The sequence below is a fragment of the Gavia stellata genome, chromosome 8, assembly GCF_030936135.1.
Source record: "Gavia stellata isolate bGavSte3 chromosome 8, bGavSte3.hap2, whole genome shotgun sequence".
NCBI classification, from domain to species: domain Eukaryota; kingdom Metazoa; phylum Chordata; class Aves; order Gaviiformes; family Gaviidae; genus Gavia; species Gavia stellata.
The window spans coordinates 21,687,919-21,699,106 of NC_082601.1; the positions used below are offsets into that span (position 1 = coordinate 21,687,919).

The 11,188-nt window shown below is 38.1% G+C and overlaps 1 protein-coding gene across 1 annotated transcript in view; it reads right to left on the bottom strand.

Annotated features, from left to right (window-relative positions):
- The window catches only part of LOC104260900 (sodium channel protein type 1 subunit alpha), a 68,565-nt gene extending 58,414 nt beyond the window's left edge, over positions 1–10,151 (bottom strand). The window contains exons 1-2 of the mRNA XM_059820092.1: positions 9,885–10,151; positions 2,361–2,479 (exon numbers count right to left, since the gene is read on the bottom strand). Coding sequence (XP_059676075.1) covers positions 2,361–2,479; positions 9,885–10,151 — 386 coding nt within the window. The remainder of the gene's footprint in view (positions 1–2,360; positions 2,480–9,884) is intronic.
- Positions 10,152–11,188: the final 1,037 nt, after the last annotated feature.

Sequence of the window (11,188 nt, forward strand, 5' to 3'; positions counted from 1 at the left end):
CATCTGTGAGCTGCATGGCCAAAGTGCTGTTCACTCTCAAAGGGAGCAGATGCTCAATAAGGGCTAACATACTTTGAAACCTAAACTCTGGCCATGCTTTCCCTTATGGGAATCTCAAATATGACTGACACATTCAATGTCTGAGCCTCTCTTCCTTCTTCTCCCACATTTTGAGTGTTTGATTTACAACCTCAACGTTCCCTTAATTTACTATTTTATGTTCTATAATAATCAGCTATATACACAGGTAAACAATTCTGATATATGTTGGCTTCTTCATGGAAATGTACAGTCTTTTTCATGCTCTTCCCATATAGGTAAACAGTAGTGTTAGAGGCACTGTACAGCCTCAAGCTAATCGATTACTGGAGCAGCTGAAGTCTCTTATCGCCTGTGTGCACTTGGTGGAAGTTGCTCCCTTGCAGGGGGAGCAACACCTGACCACGTGTCTGGGGACATGTGATCAGAGCATCCTATACAGATGTTAGAGAATTTGGAGGACCTACAGATGAAGGTTTTCCAACCAATGTGCCAATTTCATTGTGCTCAACACACATCTTTCACACTGAAAGTGAAAGGCACAGTTCCGTTACAAAGGCCAAATGCCGAACACCCATCTCAAAACATGAGGGCAGTAGAGCTTCTCGATAAAAGTCAGAAGATTATTAAAAATAAGAAGCAACATTACCCCATAATCGTTTTCTTATAGGTGGCTAACCTTGTAAAAGCAGCTGAAATCTAAACTGCATTATGGAACATAATACGTGGTTCTTAGTTAAACACATTCGTATTTGCAGTGTTTGTACTACACGGTATTAAAAAAAATAAAAAACCCTACGTCTATATCTAAGATAAAAATAGCCCATCCCATACGTGGCTGGTTGGAAAAGAAATCAGTCCATATAGTGAAAGGAAACCTCCTCCTATAATAGAGCTAAATTACATGATCACACAATCAGTTAATAGACAGAAGGAAAAATATTGGAATTGCATATTGTTTAGTAGAATTGCTTTTGTTCTGACTGCCATCAAGACCAGCTGGATACTCTTTGAACACAATTAGGAGGAACTTAAAAGCAAAACCAAACTCAGTACGCCAGTAAAAAACATTACCCACAACTAGCACAGATGCAGGGTTGGAAGGTATTGTAAATCAGAGTCTGTAAGTTGAGTGGATGAGCATTTATTAGAGGCTTCAATCTGACAGTATTTCGCTGCATTTTCTCATCACCACCACACAGTGTCTGTAGGTCTCTGTCAGGTCCCTTAGCTACTCTCCCCAAATGCTCCCTGACTCCTCTCCAGACACCTTCCCCCCCTTCTCTCATGGCTTTAACTTCCAGGGAGCTCAGAAGAAAAGGTCTTCCGAGTCAGCAGCAATCAATCAGCCTTGTTTCTTCCTTTTTCCAAAGACCTAGAAGATTCTGCCAGCAGTCTCTAACAATAAGGTTTCTGCCTTTGACTAACTGTTCAATGTTAAAAGTCTTACTGTCACACTGAAGTTTTCATTCGGTGAGTACTTTTCCCAGTCCTCGGGTTTTGCAAAAAAAGTGCACCAAAACCTCACCTGCTAGAAATTCCCATCAACCTGTTATGAACATCAGACACCAATCCCACATGCCAGTCTAAAATTTTACCTTGTGCACCATCCCATCAGTTATTGTTCCCCAGTCTGTCCACCATCTGCACATACAGATGCTTTGCAAACCGCCTGCAGGACTGTTGCCTATGTTTTCTGGCAATGTATTTGGCAGAGGCTTATGGTTCAAACTGGGCAGGTTTGGGAATGTGAGGTTCAGCATGCATGAACCAGGCTTCCAGGCACACTGCTGCAACAGACTATAAAGCTGGTCTTGAGGATGGCCTCAGAAGGACCTGTAAAAGGCAATATAAATATACCCCTGAGCTAGCTGTTCCGGAGCAGTTGCATATCTGCCTAATTGCTTGCAAAACTGAGAGCTCTTCTAGAATTTGTGGCACAAACTGCATTTTTATTTTTTTATAAAAGATGTAATTATTTCATGAATATGTTTCATAGCACAAAAAAGAATCTGGGACGCAAAAAAATTCAATGTTAAACCTGAAGAAACTTTTCTGCAAAATTGATCAAGATGGATTCTTAAATTCGTCTGCAGATTTGTACAGCAGAAGTATTGTAATTCAACAGAATAGCTAAAATGCGTTTATATGATATATGCATATTTTCTCGTATTTATAAAACCTTACCATAAGTCTTCCACTGTAAAATAAAAATAAAATTAACAGCCTATGAAAACCTTTATTTACAATGAAATAGAAAGAGTTATGAGTTTTCTTAATTTCAGTGTGTAACATTTTGAACCACCATTGAAAAAGGATATGAATGTACCAAAATTTTAATAGCTATTTTTCTAAGAGGATTGAAGGGAGTTAAAATGTACAGGGCAGAGGTGGCACTGAATCGGAAGATTGCCTTCCCTTTATTCAATACTATAAAGGTCTGAAAAAGAGAAAGAAAAGACATTTTATCAGGGTGTGTTCACTGTAGATGCTCATTTTAAAACTTTTCCTAGTGACTAATCACCAAAATTGTAACTTTTTTAGCAGCTAATACACAAAAACCATGACTAATTTTTTAAATAAAGCTTATTACCAGTACTTACCTGATGTACCTGACATATGAAAATATAATTTTAAATACAGACATTCAATTCATTAATGTTTTTATAATACTTCTTCATTAAACAACCTCAGTATAGTAATATGATACATTTACATGATGTGTTTCGTGTAAAAAAAGGTGGAGAAATTATTAACTAAAATTATTATTTTATTTATGTCTTCCCATAGAAAACTCCCTCTTCCTATTTGAAATACCATAAGCAGGGAAACCTTACCTGTGGGTGTTAATGATGTGTTAGTAAGAGGAATCCTTATAGAAACTGATTTAATAGACTACCCATTTGTTCATATTTTTTATTCTAGTCTGTTTCTTGGTCTTTGTGCTAAGGAGAGAGGGAAATAGCAGTAACACATATAGCCATGATCAGGTAAGTCTCTGAGGACTGTGGGCATCTGAGTACACCCTACCAGAGGAGAGTAAGAGATACATCCCAGATGACCTACCTGCACAATTATGGTTTGCAGGTGTGAAACTTTCCCAGAACATACACACTTGTTAAATTCAAATTTTAACAGCTAAAGAGCCTATCAAATTTAGAGAAACTTAAAGGCATGCAAGCCTTACTTCCTAGAATTGTAGAAGACTCTGTAGGCTGAAAGCTTGTCTATTTTTCTCGAATAAATCCATAAGCCAAATATAAATGGTATAAGAGCAAACCCTAAAAACATTGCTTTGCTTCCACTGTAGGCCATCATGGCTGCAACAGCATTAACACTACATCATGGGAAATGTGGACTGTCAGGTTTCTTTGTGGCACTAAGGTGCTCTTCAACTGCAAGATCAATCAGAAAAGAATGAAAAACACTGCAATAGGAAGCCTCAATATCTCACAAGAAAGCTGCATGCAGTGGAAGGGATGATACAAGGATTATATCCTAAATTTAAACTGAATTGAAGGTATTGAAGAATCTGCCCAAGAGAAATGTCCAAAATTGCTTTTTTTGTTTTGTCAGAGTTGTATATTTTGTAAATAAGCTATGATAAAGCCTCCTTGCTTTTTGTTACATTGCTGACGAAGTGAGCTGTAAACTAGAATGCCAGTGGAAGTGTGGGAAAGGGTATGTTGGTCTCTTCTGGTGTCCGTGACATCAAGCATCACTTCAGGACTGTAAGCAGGTGGACTACACACGGATATTTCTGGGAATGCTGGCAGACAGAGAAAATATGCCAAGGAGGTTCAAGAAGGACGATTCTTCAGTCTGCTTAGATTTGGGAAGCTTAGTATGTATGGACCATGAAGTACAGATACGAATCTCTAGGAGCACCCAGGAGGTGGAGAGAGATGTGGAGACGAGGGTTTCCACCAGTCTGTGACAGATACCAAGTACTAAAGGCAGAGGAGAAGCAGGCGTTAAGCCCTGAGGAAAAGCTGTCCCAGCCCCAACTCACTTGCTGCCTTCTTCCCTGAGCTGTCTCTCTGCCATAGCTCTACATGGCACACCCTCCTGTACAGACCAAACCCCCTAAGAGTAAGGGACATTAATAATGAGACTTCATATTGTCTTGAGTACAAACTCAAGAGGTGTAGGAATGGTATAAGATATGTATTTGATTTCCCCGGTTCTGCACAGAAATGGGGAAATTGCATATGAAACTGAGGACAGTGGGGTAAAGCCTGAGCTAATGTTTCCAAATTACACTTCCACTTATGGATTACAGATAACAACAACCTTCAAAGTGTAACTGCAGATGACCTGACCTTAAATGAAGCTTTCATTTTAAATACTGAAGCAACCAAGCAGATGAATTATTTTTTTGGCACAATGTTTTAAAGCTTCACACCCCAACAGGGAAGGTGAGCTTCCCTTCCCAGGTCTGTCCCCAGCCCCCAGGACTCACAGCTCAGGAGCCTCCAGCTCGCCCTCTTGGCTTTTGTAGCTATGAGGTAGTTGACAAAATATATTAAAAATCACACTCCCTACTAACTTTGTATCTAAGACTACACCACCTACGTTTAGTCAACCTACATTTTTTAAAAAATCTTTGAACACAAGCATATTAAACATACATCTCTCTTCTAACGTGCCTTATGGAAAATAACAGCATGCTGGCACAGCTCCAGTTTCAGTTGGAAGCTGCTGCTATTTTAGCTGTTCTACTTTCTGCTGCCCTGCATAAGCAGAACCAACAAGACATAAATTCCCTACCTCAGTTTTAATTTTTCACTCAAAGCATCTTTGTGACTGGAGCCTTCAGAATGACTTCTAGCCTTAAACATGAACTAAAATTGTATCTTATCTCTGAAGAAGAATTTCCATAAAAAAATGCAGATAACAGCTGATATCCAATCCCAGTTTAACCTCCCTTCCCTGGTAAGCCTGCTATGTCTCACTCCAGCCTCAACCCTGATCGAAGCCAATGTGTAGGTAGTGTGGATGAACATGAAGTATTGTACCCAAAGCTGTCAGAACAAAGTAGTCATACACTGAGAAAAGCTAAATAAATTCTAAACAAATTGTAAGATTAATGTTCGTATATGAAGGATTATGTATACTTTTCAGGGCTTAGGTTTTCTAAAGTGCTTTAATCATTTTATAAAGGCAGGAAACCTGCTCACACACAAAGTATTCAACTGTGAATATAAATTCAAAAAAATCCCTAAAAAGAAGCCCCTGATTTGCCGCTTTTGCACCTGTAACATGGATCCCAGTTCCCTAACTTCTGCCATATTTGATATAAAACCAGAAACTGCATTCTTAGCAGGGCAAAGAAGGAGGAGGAGTATTTTGAGAAGATGCAGCTAAGAGGGAAGAAGAGTCCACACTGAACAAAGATACGGTCTCCAAGAACCTCTTGGGACAAAGAGTGCCCAAAACCTTATTTCTCCTCTCCTTCCTCCCAGTTAGCTTTAAAAGTAGTTTCTGAAAGGCTACATTTAGCAGGCTGACGGCTACTCCATTGCCTTTCCACTTCCTACAGTTAAATAAACACCATCTAAAACCTCATAGGACCTTCTTAAAGGCAAAAGGTGACATATTGTTAAGCTGGGTCCTTAGCTTCTCGGGAAAAGCCTCAGGGGCAGCTAGAACAAGGGACTCATGGCATATTGGAAGCTGGTATTTCTTGGTTTTGTGGTTATCTTTTGAAACCATGCTTTCTAGCAAGACCTTAATTTTTTGCTTTGCTAGAACTTTTAACTTAAAAATTGTCTCACTTACAGCTACGAAAAATATCTAAAATCACTACATTCTGATGTAATGAAGTTAAATAAAGCAATTTTACAGAATCTTTTTGTTTCTGCAACCTAAGACAAGTCTGGGTACCCCAGGAACTAGTAGTTTGATCAGAGTGGGAACTGATATTACCAAGTGCCAGGACAAAAGGAGGCACCTTTTCTGACAGACAGCATTCAACATCCTTCTGGCAAGAGGTAGGGCATGGAGTGGCAATCAACAATGCTATATCTATATTATAGCAGGAGGAAAGTGGTGTAAGACCCATTTAGTTCCACTAATTCTTTCCCTCCTCTTTAATGTAGCAGCCTAGATTCAAGAGAAAATAGCCCGCCGTTAAAGTATGAAACCAAGTAGACCAGATTTTGATGCATGCCTGCAGGTCAGGATCCTAGGGGGTTCCAGCTGATCCTTTCTCTATAGACAGTGATGTGAAACTCCTTGATTCTTTGTGATGGCAACTTGAGCATGAACAGGCAGTCACTGTTATACTGGGAACATACAGATTTGAACATACAGATTTGCACTTACATAGAAGTGGAACGCAAAAAATGAGTAAAGTCCAAGTTAACTGTTACTCAATTTTGGATTAAAAAAAGAGCATTACAATGATTTAGTATGCTAAACTTCACAGTTCTAAAGACCAGCATTATTGACCACCACAGTCGGCAATATTTCATTATAATAAAATTATAAGAATATAAGAGCAGGTATTGTATTATATTACAATAAAATAATTACGTTCCAAGTGTACAGTTGCTGGCATTCAGGCTATCTGTGATACAGTGTAAATCAATAATACTATCAGGTGTGTAAATTTGCTATAGTGGGCTGTTCTGTTGTCAAACAGCAGTTGTCAATTTTTTCCTTTTCCTTTCAACTTCATATTAATATTGGGCATGAATATGTTCAGCCTCTTTGGTTGTAGGTTTTGCATAGAAGCACAGTTACAAAACCATAAAACTAGCACACCTATCTGTTTTTGTTTCTCTTAACAGGTTTTTCCTATTTTTAACTTTCCATCTCAGGGCTACCTTATCCACAAATTAAGGCTCTCACACCAGCTCAACACATCTATTTATTCCTGTCTTATTCTCTATTAAACTGTATCAAATCACGGCATGCACGAAACCTATTGCTTAGAAAAAAAGTCCTGAAGAGGAAATGTGAAACACTCTAGATGATGTTTCAACATTCAATGCACGCAAAAATACAGTGAACTTGTTCAATCTTGCTACAAAAATAGGAAAAAATCCCTCACCAAGTGGGATGCAATACTTGCGTATCAGGCAAATGATCACAGAATCACAGAATCACTAAGGTTGGAAAAGACCTGTAAGATCATCAAGTCCAACCATCAACCAACACCACCATGCCCACTAAACCATGTCCCACAATGCCTCGTCCACACGTTCCTTGAACACCTCCAGTGAGGGTGACTCCACCACTTCCCTGGGCAGCCTGTTCCAGTGTTTCACCACTCTCCCAGGAAAGAAATTTTTCCTAATATCCAGCCTAAACCTCCCCTGGCGCAACTTGAGGCCATTTCCTCTTGTCCTGTCGCTAGTCACTTGGGAGAAGAGACCAACACCCACCTCTCTACAACCCCCTTTCAGGGAGTTGTAGAGAGCGATAAGGTCTCCCCTCAGCCTCCTCTTCTCCAGACTGAACAACCCCAGTTCCCTCAGCCGCTCCTCATAAGACCTGTGCTCCAGACCCCTCACCAGCTTCGTCGCCCTTCTCTGGACACACTCCAGCACCTCAATGTCTTTCCTGTAGTGAGGGGCCCAAAACTGAACACAGTATTGGAGGTGCGGCCTCACCAGCACCGAGTACAGGGGGACAATCGCTTCCCTACTCCTGCTGGCCACACAATTTCTGATACAGGCCTTCTTGGCCACCTGGGCACACTGCTGGCTCATATTCAGCCGGTTGATTTCACTCATGACCCAAATTTGGAATAAAAAAGATATTCCTAAAACTCTTGTATAGGTTTCCTGAATAAACACTGTGACCATGTTCATTAGTATCATTTGATTAGTGCTGTAGGTAACCATTTCTATTCCCTATTTGAAAGTTTGGAAGCCAAACTGATACAGTTTCTGTCAATAAATCAGGTATAGGTTATGCAGAGATGTTAAAAGAGTTCTGAAGTAACAGTGGCAGCTGCTAATCCATACATTTGTCCTAACTCTTTCTTGCAAGTAACTATTTTCCTTCATTCTAGTGTTTTTCATTAGATCAATATAATTTCAGACAGATGCTTCCACAGGCAGGAATATAAAAACCCTAACCATTGTGCAGTGGTTGTCAGACCGCCACATTAATATGCAAATAAAAAGATTCTTCCTTTCAAATAGTACAGAAATTTGGTCGAATATGTTCAGCTGGTTTCACTCCATTTCTTGCAACTCTACCATCAGAGCTGGCTGATGTAGTCAGTTTTCAGCTCCATCTGTGAAGGGACTGAAAAAGTCTTCCATTTCTACGGGCTCTAGAAGCATACCTGTAGGTCATACCTAACATGTATCTGTTTTCAGTGTAAGACACACAAGATTGACTGATTTGGCTATAAAGGTCCAGGATGAGCTGTGGGCAGGTAGGGATATAATTACATGTGATTTTTATGATAAACAGACACAATTAATACAGAACTCTACAAGGCCTGCTTTTATAGAAAGGCATCTTTTATCTTTGTAAGTAGAACTGTGATTTAAAGATAAATTTTCATACACAGTGAATGGCAGATAAAGGCTCTTTCAGAGGCATCAAATAATAAAGATAAAAATATTGTTCTTTCACATAGTATTTTCTCTCTTGTCAAAATAGGACTCATAAATCACATGAAATTCAGCAAACTAAAAGACACTTAGAACATAGCACTTTGTGAAAATCAAAATAACTCCTGTCTTGATATTTACAGAGTTTTCATAATCACGTTATCTAATAATTAAAGTATCACCCAAGCTAGCTATCACTATAAACAGTGAACCTTTTCTGCTTTATATGGGCTGTGCAACAGAATCATCCTGAAAGTATTCCAGAGCTGTTCAAAGTCAGTTCCACCAGAAAATTTTAAATCAGTTTTACACTCTCTTTATGATATTTTCTGCTTACCCATGTGTTCCTCTATTGATTCCATATTCCTAAGAATTTGCTATCAAAGCAGATTTCTGGTAACAAAATATGATATGCACAGGTTCACGCTGCCAGTTTTAAATCTGAAGAACCTTAGAGAAAGTGTGGTGTGTTGGTGTACTCAGTTTCAATGTATCTTCACTTTTATGAAGTTTGCAAAGTATCTCATCTATTATGTATACACACATTTGTATAGGTACTATACATTGCTTATAATCAAAGACAACACACTATGTTTCAGCTTTGATATAAATATTCCTTTGATATAAATTCAATTATATCAAAAGAATAAATTTTGTTGTAAATTAAAAGAAAAGGATGAAAGGTTAGTAACCATTAAGGATGATGGATTCTGTCCTGTACCATAGAGGACAGTGGGCACTTTGCTAATGATTTAGTGAGCAGTGAACAGAAGCCTAGATTTTCACACTATTTATGTATACCCTGTTATATCCATTGTACAACCATATTATACAATCAGTCATAATGTTACATATATTGCCAATTTAATTAATTTAGTATTAAAAACAATATTACTGCAAAATCCCTCCTTATGTAAAGCAGCAGGACCAGTGTGCCAAGAGCACACTAGGGTAAATGTGTTCTAAAACCAAACTCTAAATCAACTTTTTATAACTAGAAGATATTAAATATTGAATATTTATTTATTAACTTTCTGGAAGGTAGTACGTATATGTATCACTAGCATCAAACATTTTCTGCTCTTGTTCTATACCTAGTCCTTTTAGCAATGCCCAACTGTTTCCACATTATTAGAGTGACATTTTCCTACACGGTTGCCAACTAATAGACTGAAGTAACAAGCTGTATTACCCACTGCACAGAAAAGAAATGAACATGATAAAGCACTCCAAATGCTGGCATATGGACTGGATTGATATTAGACTCACTTTTTTATTGATGTAATATGGGTCCATGTCTTCCAAGGGCTCAGACACCATTCCTGGAGGTATGTCGCCATATATAAATGGAAGTGTTTTTCCTGCCTCCAAATCACTGTTTGGCTTTGGCCCATTTTCATCATCATTGTCTTTACGATCTTGTTTAGAATTCTTAGCTTTTTCTGCAGCAATGCGTTGTTCAATAGCTGCAAGAGACTCTCTAGTGAAATATTGGAAGCTGTCTGGTCCTGGTGGTACAAGCACTGACTGCTCCATCTTTTCATCCTGCACATTTTAATTACCATTTATTCTTCTGCATAGGAAAATACTAGAAGAAAGCAGAAAATAAAATTAAAAAAACATGTTAAAATCATCCAGTAAGAAAGATTTAACATTTATATTTAAATGCTTTTGTTTATGTTATGTTGGAAGATTCAAATATACATTATTGAAAATTACATGAAGAAAAATAAAGTAAGAAATTTAGTTGGTGATTTGACCTTTGTAAGAGGCACTTGCATGGTTCTTATGCTAGTTACATAAGCGGCACTAATTTCTCAACTCTAAGACTACAATGGTCTTTTACTCCAAATAAGCAAAAGCATGATACTTAAGAACAATCAGATACATTCTTTCCTCATAACTCTAATTATCTTAAAATCTCCTCACATTCCTCTGGAATCAATCAGAATTATATTGGTAACTATAAATAGCACAGTTCGTCAGACCTAATGCAGAAATTTCCACTGAGTTCAGCAGGAGTATCAGAAAACAAGCACTGTAGAATCAGAATTTCTATTAAACAAATAAAAATAAACTCTGCGTATCATGAGGTTGTAAAGTAGTGGTTCCAAGTAAGTTTTTGTATGGGTAGTTATTTTAGATAATAAGAAGAACAATTGCCTATTTTTATTTCAATTTAATTGTTACTATATATCTAGTTCGTTATTCAATAGCTGTAACTGGATAATTCTGGAAGTATTCTAATATACATATTTATTTCTATATTTCAACTGATAAAATAAACCCAAGGGGGGGGGGGGGGGGGGGAACAAAGAAGCCCTGTTAAAACTATGGATCTGGCATCTTTCATGCTGCTGAATTATTTTCTGATGACATCAGACATACAGATGAAATGTGTATTTGGGCACACAATGGTGCATATATCACTCATGCCTGAATGTAAAGATATATTTGCAGTCTCCACCCATTGCTGGGGTCCTTGTGAAATGATCAGTCAGTCTTTCAGGAGACTTAAGGGTCAATGCAGGTCTGTACTCATTGATATAAGCTAGAAATATGGAATGACAGAG